Below are 13,754 nucleotides of genomic sequence, written 5' to 3'. Positions count from 1 at the left end.
GTGGATTAGGGATGAAGTTTGGAAATGTATCGTTCAATGGGACTTTTTGTAAAGGAAAAGTGAAAGTAAGTAAATGAAATTCTAAGTTATTCAGTATTAAGATTGAATTCAAAGTCATCTTTAATGCCATTGGATTCCAAGGAAATATGTTGGATTGCAAACAGATTAATTCAGAGTCTAATTTATCTAACAGTTACTAATTTGAAGGTTCACAATAAAGATATCAAAGTCTAGATTATCACACTAACATCAAGTAGATTCGAAGTAAACATATTTAAGATAAAATGAATAACAACTAAGTACTTGAATTAAAATAAATTCAATATAATTTAAACTAAATTACAAAGTTACAAAGAAACACTCAAAAGCATATATTCTTCCCTAAGGCCTATGAAGTATGAACTATGAGATATTCTCTTAAGAAACTAGATTACAATAATATCAATTTTTTTTGGATTGTTTGTAATATCTATTTCGGAACAGAATATTTATTTTGCAATTTGTCTTCATCGCAAACGATACTTTTATTTTAAAAACTATTACAAGAATTGCCACATAAACTTAATTTTTACAACGGTACACTTCCTATTGCACCACTTGTCATGTTCTTAATAAACCATGAAAATTTTTAATTAATATCAATCAGCTATGTTAATATGTTATACATTCCATGCTTTTGTTATAGGGACAACAACATTCCTTCAACTAGCCCCAAAGTGTCACTCCTTTCCATCATTGATTTTCTACTAATCTATATACAATAATTTTATAAATATATAAAAATTTACTATATCAATAAATAAGTGACGTAGTTACAAGTTAAGATGAGAACCAATCAAGACTTGTCTAGCTCGTTAAAATGATGTGAAAATTAAGATAAAATGCGGCTACACAAGTGTTTACACTATGCCTTACTAGTACCCAATTATGTCTCCTCCCACCTTAAACCCTCCAACTCCAACACCTCCACAGTTATTCCACTTTGAACTCTTCAGTCTTCACTCAGAAATCCAAGGGCTTCAAGATCTTATCCTCCAACACAGAACTATTGCGCTTTAGAAATAACACAATTTCTAAACAAAAAGTGTTTTCACAATTTCAGAAATGACAACCCCATATCCCTCTCATTTGTTATCTGCTCCCACCTTCCACGCTTCCAACAAAATGGCTCTCAGAATTCATTCGCCTCCGTTTCAGAGGTTCAAGGTGAGCTTTTTCGATCACTTTCAATAAGTGTTGAGAATTTTTGTATCCATAGAAGTGTTCCCTTATTGAATGTGGTGCATTTGGGGCTCTAATTGGTAATGGGAAAATGTGAAATTTTTCTGTGTCTTTTTGTGCGGATTTTTTTCTCCCTATTTTATATGTAGTAATTGGATTACTGTGTACAATTCTTACCTGGGTGTTTTAGCTTATTGGTTTTTAATATGTTTAGAGGTCTATTTCTTTATGTTTCTTCCAGTTTATATGCTTGTCTGCTTGGAGAAGTGAGTTTAGGAAATAGATCTTAAGAAATTCTGGTAAATAGAAGTTTTATGCTCATGAAAGTGTGTATTTTTGGGGGAAAAATATGGTGACTTTTTTTTGTTGTTGTGTATTATTTGGAATTTATGGAAATGGGTTTTTTCTAGAATAGAATTTTGTTAAATAAATTGATGCATTGATTTTCATTTTTCTGTTTGTTGCTTTTGGTTTTTAGACTATTATAAAGGTTTAAATGGTAATACACTATCGGCACCTAAGCTTTAGGCCATGAGTGATTTTAGTCCATAAAATTATATGGCTAAACTAAAAACTATCACGTCATCACTCTGTTGAGCGCATTGAGGACTAAAAGCAATCACTTTTAACTATGTTAGTGACTAAAGCAATCATTTTGGTTTTAAGGGTCTGTTTGTGGATAAGTTTGGTCAACGGATTATGGAAGCGGTTCCTATCATGTGGAACATGATGGAGCCAAGTTGACCTTCAATGGACCAAGAAAGAGTAAAATACGGTTTAAAATTAGCGGCCTGTTTGTTTGAAAAGCTTGCTGTTTGGTTCAATATTGCCTTATACCCTGTAACAAAATGCATTCAATTTCTGAGTGTCAATTTCTATGCGATATCGATTAAAAATTTAAAATTGTCTTCCATGGATATGTCTCATTCCTGATGACCATACTTTTGAGTAGAATTTATAGAACTCTTTAGCTAAGATCACTTGGAGAAACAGGTCACACATGCAACTTCATATACACCTCTCTCCTTCTTTTATCATGTAAGGTCTAACAAATATGCATCTAGAGAGTAAAATATGTTTTTATGATGAACGATTAATTTAGAGTGATGAGCCAATATGTTTTTTTTTTTGGCTGGGTTAGTGACTTTTGGTTTTGTAAACACAACTAACTATTTAGGACACTGCTTTAGTGTCACACCAATGCAAAATCTTTTGTATCATCAATCATCACTGCTGACATATTAAATTATTGTTTCTGGAGAGAGAGAGAGAGGTTATGAATTATGATACTATTAGGTAACACTCTGGCATCCATAAAGTAAGGATTTTGTTGAAGATGAATTTGCCACTTTAGATCGAATAAGCATGAGCTCAAATGGCATTTCCTCTTCCTATCAGAATGGGGTGGAGGGTGAGGTTGTGGGTTTAAGACCTACTGGGTGTGTAAATTTCGAATCCACACCCCCCCCCCCCCCCCAACCCCAAGAAAAGAAAAAATGAAGCCAGTGTAGGGTTTAACTTTCAATAGATTAGTTGCATTTGTGATTTATGTCTTTTCAGCAGAGGAGATCAATCTATATTCCCCATGTATTTCATTTAAATTTCATGCCTTTTGGCAGTATTATTCTCTGCCTTGTAGCTATCTCAATTAACAGCTGAACTAGTTTAGCCTTAAATGCTTTACTGGGTTGGGTGTGGTTGGGTTGCATGCTTTCATTGATTAATGGGTTTATTTTGCTGTAGCAGGGGTCACCACAGTATGTCAAAGAGCAGAACTGTAGTATGAGTTTTAGACAATTTAGGGCATTTCAGAATACTAGGCCCAAAGTATTGTGTGCAATAAATATGTCTGCAGGCCAGTCTGATGATCATGGGAAATTCAAATTGGACCATCTAATGAATAAGGCAAGAAAATTGTGGGACAATTGTCCTCAATCAGTCAAGATCTTTCCGTGGAAAAAAGCACTGGGGAACTTTGGTCAACTCATACTTGACCTCACCCTGGCAGTTGTCAAATACTTATGTGTACCTTTACTGGCAGTTTCCTCCCTTAGTGAGATGTCATACTGTGCACATGAAAGGAAGCTTTTTCTTGTCCCTGTTCCACTTGTCATCGGGATTACTGTTGCTGGTGTCTTGAGGGAGACAGCACTGGATATATCTCCACATCTCAAGGTAAGGTTTTTAGCATTAATCAACTATATAGATTATCTAAGACATTAGTTGGGTAGAACATGAGAATTGTCAATTGAAACATCTTGTGCTGTGTATCCACATATGGTGAGAAATGGCATCATTTGATGCCTTAGCACTTATGTTTAATTCACTTCATGTAGAAAAAGTTGTGGATGATGGTGTTGAAGCTATATTTTCCATATTTTGCAATCTTAATTGAAGGTGTTTCTTTAGGAGCATTTTGTTCAGCTCCATCTATTGAAAATAGGCTAGTGAGTTCTAGGTCAAGTGACACTTCCTTTCCCCTGCAAGAATAGGATCAAAGATTTTGGGTGTATTTGTTACATATTAGTGAAAGATTTTATTTTATTTTTAAATCATTAAAAGTAAATTAATGAAATTGACTATAACATGCTTTCTCTTTTTAATATTTTTGCTTCCAATATAAACTCCTCATATTTGTCATGCATCATTGAAAGGCCTATTACTTTGTGATTCAAGAGTTAGCCCATTTCTTAGTAGTATGTTTGGTTAGTGCTTCATTTTACAGGACTGTTTTTCTATGGATTAAAGTGGAGGGATATTATAGTTAATTGATTTTTGTTTTTGTTATAGTTTATGTTTTATTTGATTGTCAGGATGCAGAAGTTCCCTGGCATCTGATTGCTATGGCAATTTTCTTCACATTGATCAAATTGCCAGGACCATATTACCCATATTGGGGGCGAATATTTATTCCACACTTTGCAAATGGGGGTTTATGGAGGACACTGTGGTTTGCATTTTTGTGGAATAGAAGACCCCAAAAGGAGACATTGCAGCAGAAATCCGTAAATGGTGGTCACTCTGAACTGGATAAGCTTTAATTCTAGCAGGCATAATATTTTATTGAATCAGGTACCTTTTTTTTCTTTTTTCTCTTTTTACTGAATATTTGAATCAGGTACTTGTTGCTTGAGCGAGAGAGAGAGAGAGAGCAGCTGTAGTGTTTGGACATTTTGTGTCCCACTCCATATAGTGCTGCTCATCTCATCTGAGACAGGGATATATACCAATTGTCTAATGGAAATGGTTTAAATATTGGTGATGTTAATTTGTGACAATTCTAAGTTATATTCTTTCATCAATCTGTTACTTGTCTATGCTAGCAGATGTTGGACAAAATATATGTTTTAAGCTCTGAATAGAGCTGAGATAGAATGTTATGTGATAAACACTGGGGATTGATTCATGCTTTTATTTGTGCTGATGTAAGCTCATTCTACTTTATTTAGAAGTTTTCTCAATCTCATTTTGTGAAATACTAAACTATAGTTCTTGTAATTGTGGATTCTTAGATTTCAATGATTTGTGAAGTTAATACTAGGCTAGTACTAGGCCACTGTATTTGTGGCTTCTTAGATTTCAGTTCTCTTTTCTTTTTCCGTTCTCCTACATGTGCACATCACTCAACTCTGCTTCCGTTAGGCTGCTGGATTAAGGCTTCATTAACACTAGTGTTTTGGGTAGTGTACTGTAAGCTACCCAAAAAAGGCCAATACCAATTTTTTTTTCTTGCTCTTTTCAAGTTTCAGGCTCTGAGGAATAATATTTCCCTTTTGATTTGATACAGGTGATTTTTATTTTCACCAATGAAGATATAAGAGATCAGATGATAAAAGCCATTCTCAAAAAGTTTTGAAGTAGGAATCAGCTCCTGCTAGAAGATTGACTTGTTGCTTATGGTGGTCTTGATGATTGCTAGAAATGTTTGACAAACAAACAGGGTTCCTGAGTGTGTTCCTGTACGGGTGAATGTATGCTTGCAGGAGTTTTTGTTGCAATGGTGAAAATTTCTTATTCTTCATAGTCTAGCATTTTAAAGCATCATGAGTTCAAAGAAATAACTAGATATTCATAAATCATGTAATCATATTATTTGAGTATACGTAAAATTTTGAAGCTATGTTATTCCTGTTCTCTCCTATCTTTGCACTACCCCATATTTGGCTTAATGCTAAAAGGAATTTCTTGGAGAGCAATGGAACATTGATCATTCCTCCGTCCTTGTTTCTCATAGAGATTTGTGCATGAATGTTCAATGTTCCAAACCTGAATTTTGATAGCCAAAGTCTTGTATCCAATCCAGTTCATCTACTTCGACTCAATTGCCTTCTAGATGTGTTCATGGCTCTTTGCAATGTTTGGAGGGCAATGACACAAGTTTCTTGTCTACTTAGGTCTTTACCAGGGAAATCCTAGAGATATGGGGTGAAGATTTTCTAATCAACACCCTACTTCGAGATTGAGTTATGGTGTACACAATAACTATTAGTATAACTATCTATTCCAAAGTACAGGGACGCTTGCATTATGCACTACACTGAAAAAATTTGCAATGAATATCCTAGTTAGAGATTAATGTATCTACTAATTTATTAATTTGTAATAATATGTATGTATGTCGTAAATTAATCTGAAATTTAGCTGTTAGTTAGAAAATTTTATATACAGTATATATTGCAAATTCCTCCGTAATTTAGAATGAATATTTGATCAGTTGTTAGTATCCCTATTTCAAGCACATGTAAAGACTTTGGGCTACCTCGTCAAGCTTTGCTAGCTTTGATGCCTGTGACGATCGGTGGCAAGTTATACTCTTTGAAAAATGACTTTTTCCTCTCGTGAATCTGACATACTCAAACCATTCAACAATGAACTCACAGGGCCATGTATTTCGAGCAAAAGAGAATGGACTAATGGAGATCTCTTCATCTCCTCTAATTGCCATAACACAGTCATTCTACTTCTCATCATTGCCCAATGATGTACACCAAAATTTTATTGAGCGGTTAGGCATGGTTTTTCAGTTCATTATCAGCTCTTTACTCAACACCACCTTTCACTACCACCCCTACTTCTCATCATTGTACTTCAGCCACGAAAACACCAAAAAATCAATCTTATTCGACTGCTTAATAGAGGCATTGGTGATTGAAGTTTGAACACCCAAAATGTTGATGATTGACAATAGGTTAGCTCTTTCTAAACTCATATCCTTTGGATCGAATGGTAAGTAAAATAAAATCCCTCATAAACATGACACTTGAATACCAAACAAAAGGTGATAAGAGTGCATTTGGCCTAAGGTCAAGCAAACCTCTCTCTCTTTTTATAACAAAACTACCAATCTTTTTTTTCCCTTGAAAACTCTAGGGGCACATAAATGAGAAATTCTAGAGACAACCATTCTTACACCCAATTTGATAACTCGTTGACTTATGCAATTGTAAGTGATGGACATTTTCTACCTTGTGTAATCCATCACTTTACATTGACCACTCACAATCGCACAAATCAACAAGTTGTGAAATTGGGTATGAGAATATGTTCGTAGGCGAACTATATATAAATATTGATTAAAAAAAAGCACAGTAGTCTTGAGTTATGGTGAAATAATTATTGGAACATATTCAATCTTATATTTAATTTCATAACATGTTGATTTATGCAACTGTGAGTGATGGACACTTTCTACCCGCTCTTATATACATAAAATTACAGAATTTATCAATTTGTAAAATTGGGTACAGATGTTCATACTCCATAGTATTGTTGGTTGTGGTGGGATTGCAAAGGGGGGTGAATTTTTCATTGCCTAAGAAGGTTGTTATTTTCATTTTTGGGGAGAGGTTGAACCCTTAAGCCAACGTTGGGAGCTCTTGAATTTGCAAAAAGTAGAACGACATCGTTTAGATATTTCATATCGTTTACGTATATGTGGTAATAGTTATGGTATATTCGCTGACTCACTAATAAGTCAGTCTTCTCTTCTCTTCTCTCTCTCTCTCTCTCTCTCTCTCTCTCTCCTCATAAAAACAAACAAACAAAACCATTTCCCTCCGATCGCTTCCCTTCCCTCCACGGTTCCTCTTCCTCTACCCAACTCATTCCGTGACTCACTGAGTCACGCCGATTCCCTCCGTCATGAGCGACGAGCACGAGGACCCCAACCTGAACGCGCATTCCGAAAGCGTCGACGGCACCAAGCGGAAGATGGAAGAGGACATCCAACTCGCCAAGCAGAAAGCTCAAGAAATCGCCGCCCGACTCGTCGGCAGCGCCGAGTCCAAGCGCCCCCGACTCGACGACTCGTCCGAACTCGCCCCACTCTCTAGCTCCGCCTCTATCCCTTCCTTCCCTGGTATACAAAAAAGAAAATCTCTCTCTCTCTTTCTCTCTCTATTCAAATTCCTAAGGTTTCTAGGGTTTTAAAACTTGTACTGATATTTAAATATTTCCAAAAAAAATTTAAATCTTAGCTCAATTAAATTCTGCAATTGCTCAAAAAGCGTTCTCATTTTGCTGATTTGGTGTTAAAATGTGGTAATTGAATGTTATCAAATACTATAATGAGCTTTCTTTTTGGTAATTAAGTTTAGGATTATTGTGTATTTGGTTATGACTGAAGCTGAGTGTCATGGATTGTTTCTATGAATTTTGGTTCAAAAATCAAATGTGAGTTGCGAAACTCGCTGTTTGGATTTGGGAAATTATGCCTTTGGTTTGTGAATTCTGATTCTGGAATTCAATGGGTGCCTTGTATTGTAAGTTATATAAAAATATTCATGCATTTCATAAGTCTATGAGCAGAATTGGTGGCTTGGATTACTGTGTAGTTAAGGAAGGATGTAAATCAGTATTGTTAAAAAGTAAAAACACAAGCACGACCGACTCATTGAAGTAAAGCTCATTTTTTAACTTGCAAGGGAAATATTCATAACTTCTGATACCACTACAACAACCAAAACTTAGTCCCAAAATTAGTCAGGGAGTTAGGGTGAGTCGTATGAATTCTTTTAAGCGATTCTATTCTATCCAAAGTCATATTCTATGTGACTTCCTTAATTGACAACTTAATTGAAATGTGATTTTTTACTATTTCTATCGATGTTAATTTTGGTTTTCCTCTATCTTTTTTTGGTCCTCTCAACATGAATCATCTCACTCTTTTTCACTGGTATATTAGTTATCCTCCTTTGAATATGGTTAAACCATCTCAAGCGACTCTATCATCATTTGATTAATAGATGTCACTCCTATTTTTAAACAAATTTCCATATTTTGAATCTTACCTTTCATTCTAATTTCATTTATTCATCTTAACATCTTATTTCAACTACATTCATTTTATGAATATGTTGCTTATTAATAGTCCAGCATTTAGTACCATAGAGCATAGCTAGTCTCATAGCAGCCTTATATAAATTTTCCTTTAGCTTAATTAGTATTTTACGATTGCACATTACTCATGATGTGCTTCTCCACTTCATCCACCCTACAGGTGCTTTATGATTCACATTCTCTTGAATCTCTCCATCTTTATGAATTATTGATTGAAATATCTAAAGTTCTTGATCTTTTTATCTCTTGACCATTAAGTTTTAATGGCCCTTCCATCTTTGTTTCTACATTTACTAAACTTAGTAAAATTACATCCATGACATCGAATGTAGTAATAATTTTTATTTTATTTTAAAAAGGTCCAAAACTCCAAATCTAAATATCCAATGAGCTCTAGCTCAACTGGCCTCCTTCCTATGAGATGAAGGGTGAGGTTGGGAATTCGAGAGACTGACTGAGAGCATGTGTAACTTACCAATAAAAGATATTTATATGGGAAGGAAAAATAAAGAATACTAAAAGAAGTTTTTCCTTGAAGAGAAGAAGCCAAAAAAGGTGTGCAAGCAAAGGAACAACCAAATAAGCAAGAAGAGAGAGTTTTGAAGCAGTATGATGTCTTTGTGTTGGTTTTAGAAAGAAGTGTAGCTTTGAAGCAGTATGATGTCTTTGTTTTCAATTACATTTGTAGTTTGTCGATAAGTTTGTGTATTTGGTAGAATTATGAAACTTAGAAGGGAAAAAAAAAGTTGAATTATGAAACTACCAACCAACGTATCATGTCTTCTCTTTACAACTTTTTCACATTTTTTTTCCTTTTTACTTCTCTGATAAACATTAATTAGCTTATTCGAGTTCATATTAGAGGTTTTATGTTGTGTAGACAATTTAACTATTGATTTCATGTGGTCATCCACCTCTAATCAGAATTTTGACCTTTTTTTATCTGCATTTTGTTGCCTTTTTATATTTGCACATATGAGCTTGTGGTAGCATACGTGGGTGATCTACTGACCATTGATGTTTATTGTGCATATGTCTCCAGAGCCGTTTGTAGGCTGTGTGACTTCTTTTCTGGGGATGGGGGTCCTCATCGTCGTAGTAATTGCTAATCAGTGGTAACTGTCTGGGGTTGATATCATGCATCTAAGATCTCTTTTCATGGATAATTTTCCCAACTTGTATAACTTTATTTTCTACTTTTGGAACATTTTTTCGTTTCATAATTCTTTATAGTGTTATGAATATCCTGAATTGGGACCTCCTCTACTGTTTAAAATTTTCCCATTTTACTGTCTCCTTGCTCCACATTTTAGAACTTGCACAAAAGTTTCCTTGTCTGCTGTTTGCTGACTCACTGGCTGTTTCAGTTTCTTTTGCTTCTCAAACAGCTCAATATCATGGTTTACAAGGCACAAGTAAGAGAATTAGTATTCCAAATGGCAAGGTACTTGGTCATTGACTTACCTCTCCTGAAATGCTCTTTGCATGCTGCTGGTGAAATTTATATTCCCATATTTCGTTTATAGGTTGGTGTTATTATTGGGAAAGGAGGAGAAACGATAAAATATCTTCAACTTCAATCAGGGGCAAAAATCCAGATAACCAAGGATGCTGAGGCAGATCCTTATTCTCTGACGAGGGATGTGGAATTGACGGGTACGTCAGAACAAATTAGTAGAGCAGAACAGCTTATCAAAGATGTAATTGCAGAGGTACTGTTATGGTTAGATTTTTTTGTGTATTGATGGCACTAGCATTTGAAGATCCAGTTCTCTGTATGGATGCATCTAATAATTTTGTTGAACAGACGGACACTGGGGCCTCTGCTCCATCTCCAAATCAGGGATTGAATATCATGCAACCTGGAGCTGAACAGTTTTCAATGAAAGTTCCTAACACTAAGGTAAATCTTTTTTATTTTTCTTCTCTTCAGTTGATACTGAGAGTAATGCTTCGCATTTGCACTGATGTTGTCTGTAGGTTGCTTTGCTCATTGGCAAGGGTGGTGAGACTATTAGAACCATGCAAAGCAAGTCAGGAGCTCGTATTCAGGTTTGTAATTCAAGGGAATAAACTTTGAATTTAGAGGGGTATTTATTCGTTCTCAGGCATTATATATACTCATAAATTCTGCAGCTTCAAGGTCGTATGTCATTTTAACCTGATATTATGTCCATTCGTCTTATTTTCATGTTTTTGTAATTCTAATTTGTTGTGGGATAGGCTAGAATCGCTAGATGGTAAATGAGAATTTGAATTAAATCACTGAGGAGTAATTTATGAATAAAATATCTGAGAGTAGGGTGTTTTTTCAGAAGAAGACAAGTAAGGACTGGCTAAAAACTTATGATTTGAAGAAGACAATTGACAATTAGGGTTTATGGATTGAATGTGTTTTAATTTGACTACATTGATTTTTTGAACTTTCTGGAACAAAGTAAACCATGCTGGAAATTAAAAAGGGATGAGAAGGCAAATGGGCATAACACGGTATTGTTCATGATCAAAGATTTTGAGTTGCACCTTATAGAGAGACAATCAGACAACACTTATTAGTAATCCAGTTAGTTAAGTTTAGTTAGGACTCTCATTACATTTTAAAGAGAAATTTTATATAAACAATGTGTTGAATCAGAGAGGTATCGTGTCCTGTTTGGGGTGTACTCAAACATCTTAGAGGTATCTAGCTTACAAAAACTTGCAACTTCTTGGCTGTAATGCACTAATACTTTCACACTCTTCTGTTTATATATATTGTTTTGGGAGGGGGGGGGGGGTGGGGGTTTACTTAGGAAAAAAAAAGTATATATTTGCTTGTCTTAATTAGAAAAAGTCAGAATTGTTAGATATGGCATGAATAATCTTGCATTATATATGACTTCTCAAGTTTGAATGTCATTTATATGTTTCTTTCTCAGATTATTCCATTGCACCTGCCTCCTGGCGATACATCAACAGAGAGGACAGTTTATATAAATGGATTGACAGAGCAAATTGATTCAGCAAAGGAATTGATTAATGATGTAATCAATGGGGTGAGTCATTGGCTGGTCCATTGGATTGATATTTTTAAATTTGGTGATTTATTTCATAGCTAAAATTGCAATTATAGTTGACAAGGTTATGAAGAACTGGCATTCCTTTGTACTATTGAATTCTTCCAAGTCTTTTCCATGATCAATAATTTCTTCATAAGAATGTGATTAATTTTCTACTTTCAGTTGATGTGTTCATATACATTTGTGGCACTGTTTTGCTGGGTGAAACCCCAAACTGAAGTTCTGAAATTCATTTGAAAGCAGTTTATGTTTTTGTTACCATTTTGCCTCTGGTAAGAGGTGAAAAAGAAAAAAGGAAAAGAAAAAGGAAGAATAATTATTTTTTGATGAGGTCATCTTTTATGTATTTACTTCAAAGTTAATGGAATTAGAGCTATTTGTATCCTGGCTATGTCAAAACTGTTCTCCTGATTAAATCCTACTTGCACGTGAATTTGTTCAGAAGCAGGCTTGGGACCAGTACATGACAATTAAACTTTGGATGACTGTGCTGGAACCAAGATAACAACTGCCATCCCTGCTAATGTTCCAATTCTTATTATAACTTAGTTGTTAAGATGTTTTGTTCGAGTCATTGGAGCATTCATCTAGACCTTTCTAAAGAAATGCTAAAACATCCATCTTCATGTTTGAGTCCTCAACATGTAATTTACTGGACTGTTGCTTCTTGGTTAGTTCTGTGTGTTTATTTTTTGTACCTGGTTTGCTTTCTTCAGAAACGTATAGTAAATCCATCTGGAGCCAATAGCTATATGCAGCCAGCTTACCCTCCTCCTAGTTGGGCTCCCCCAGTACAACCTCTGATGCAGCAGCAGCAGCAGCAGCAGCAGCCAGCTCAGTATGGGTACCCTTATAATACAACTTCGGCTTACTATGGTAACTATCCTACTGCCCAGGTAGCAGGTTGGGATCATTCAAATCAATCCATGTCTCAACCATCTCAGCAAAGCACTGGATATGGTTATTATGCACAACAAGGTCACGTGGGTTCAGCTCCACCAAACCCTAGCTACAGCTATGGTCAGACACCCCAAGCCACCAACTATGGTTATGACCAGGGATACTCTCAGCAGCCACCACAGTACGGACAAAACCTCTCAAGTCAGCCTCTGCCTATTGAGCAGCAGAAACAATCAGGATATGGACCACCTGCTGTGTCACCACAACCGAATGGAACTCCCTCCCAAACTACTCATCCATCATCTACTTATCCACCTGCTTACAGTCAGCCAGTGGCTGACCCTCAAGCTGGGTATTGGGCATATCCAAGCAGCACAGGCCAAGCACCAGCTCAAACAGGTTATGATCAATCTGTTTACTCTCAAACAGGTTTTGAAGCGCAACAAGGAGTCCAAGCCCCTACACTTTCAACTCAGCCAGTGTATGGACAAGGTGGGTATCCTCAACCAGCAGCTGCACCAGTCAATTATGATCATGGGACAAATCCTCCTGCTTACTACGGACAGCCACAAACCCAGTCACAGCTACCAACCAATGGGTTTGTACAACCATCAGTTTCTGGAGCTGAAAGAAATGTCGATGGGAATTCAGACGCAGGTAATGGCTCGAATCTTGATGTACAAGAAACCATTGGCTCTCAAAGCTGAAGTTTCTTCTGATTAAGGACATTCTCTTCACATTTTTCCAGTCTTTTTGTCTATTTACCTGGACAAGAATTCTTGTTGCTCTTTTATAACATCTGCTAAGTGGCGGATGCTACAATCTAGGCTTAAAATGTAGTCATGAACCCTTTTTATTCATGTTTGTTATTATTGAAAACCTGTGTCAGCAGTTCTAGCAGATTGCAATTTCTTATTCTTGCCTCTTCTTGATTTGACCACTGCAAATTGTTAAAATTATGGCTTCCCCAAAATGTGGTGCCTGGTGGCTCTGGTATTTTGTGCATTTGCAAGGAGACAATTTTTGACCCGCATGCATATACATTTGGTGAGTTTGGATACATTTTAATCCAAACTTTGGTTGTCAAAATTTAATATCGAAAATTTTGTGGGAGTTATATTGTGATGACTAAACCACAAGAGGGTGAAGTATAATATATCCTAATTGATGGATAAATTTGTGTCCCAAAATGCAAAATTCTTAAATTTGGGTGGAACTATAATAATTTCATTTTTA

At 35.7% G+C, this 13,754-nt stretch overlaps 2 protein-coding genes across 3 annotated transcripts; both read left to right on the top strand.

Moving 5' to 3' along the window:
• The first annotated feature begins 911 nt into the window (after positions 1 to 911).
• Positions 912 to 5,362, top strand: LOC115967266. 2 transcript variants are annotated; one of them, XM_031086342.1, is made up of 4 exons: positions 912 to 1,206; positions 2,965 to 3,396; positions 4,035 to 4,293; positions 5,009 to 5,362. In XM_031086342.1, exons 1-3 carry the CDS (start codon positions 1,105 to 1,107, stop codon positions 4,260 to 4,262), a joined length of 762 nt encoding a protein of 253 aa, XP_030942202.1. In that variant the 5' UTR covers positions 912 to 1,104; the 3' UTR covers positions 4,263 to 4,293; positions 5,009 to 5,362. The 2 variants fall into 2 exon arrangements, with proteins under 2 accessions (XP_030942202.1, XP_030942203.1); XM_031086343.1 differs by having other exon boundaries at positions 913 to 1,206; positions 2,968 to 3,396.
• A 1,702-nt stretch (positions 5,363 to 7,064) lies between these two features.
• LOC115968355 (far upstream element-binding protein 2-like) lies at positions 7,065 to 13,437 on the top strand. The gene is made up of 7 exons (XM_031087736.1): positions 7,065 to 7,579; positions 9,927 to 10,003; positions 10,086 to 10,271; positions 10,367 to 10,462; positions 10,540 to 10,611; positions 11,478 to 11,594; positions 12,335 to 13,437. Exons 1-7 carry the CDS (start codon positions 7,363 to 7,365, stop codon positions 13,223 to 13,225), a joined length of 1,656 nt encoding a protein of 551 aa, XP_030943596.1. The 5' UTR covers positions 7,065 to 7,362; the 3' UTR covers positions 13,226 to 13,437.
• The last annotated feature ends 317 nt before the right edge of the window (positions 13,438 to 13,754 follow it).

The sequence above is a fragment of the Quercus lobata genome, chromosome 11, assembly GCF_001633185.2.
Source record: "Quercus lobata isolate SW786 chromosome 11, ValleyOak3.0 Primary Assembly, whole genome shotgun sequence".
Classification (NCBI taxonomy): Eukaryota; Viridiplantae; Streptophyta; class Magnoliopsida; order Fagales; family Fagaceae; genus Quercus; species Quercus lobata.
The sequence above is the reverse complement of the archived record's forward strand: the minus strand, read 5'-3'. Positions and strand labels throughout refer to the sequence as shown.

Coding starts and splice junctions, on each gene's coding strand:
- LOC115967266 (XM_031086342.1), top strand. CDS start 1,105: ATGACAACCCCATATCCCTCTCATTTGTTATCTGCTCCCACCTTCCAC. Junction 1,207..2,964: donor CTCCGTTTCAGAGGTTCAAG/GTGAGCTTTTTC, acceptor ATTTTGCTGTAG/CAGGGGTCACCACAGTATGT. Junction 3,397..4,034: donor ATATATCTCCACATCTCAAG/GTAAGGTTTTTA, acceptor TTTGATTGTCAG/GATGCAGAAGTTCCCTGGCA.
- LOC115968355 (XM_031087736.1), top strand. CDS start 7,363: ATGAGCGACGAGCACGAGGACCCCAACCTGAACGCGCATTCCGAAAGC. Junction 10,272..10,366: donor TCAAAGATGTAATTGCAGAG/GTACTGTTATGG, acceptor TTTGTTGAACAG/ACGGACACTGGGGCCTCTGC. Junction 10,612..11,477: donor AGTCAGGAGCTCGTATTCAG/GTTTGTAATTCA, acceptor TTTCTTTCTCAG/ATTATTCCATTGCACCTGCC.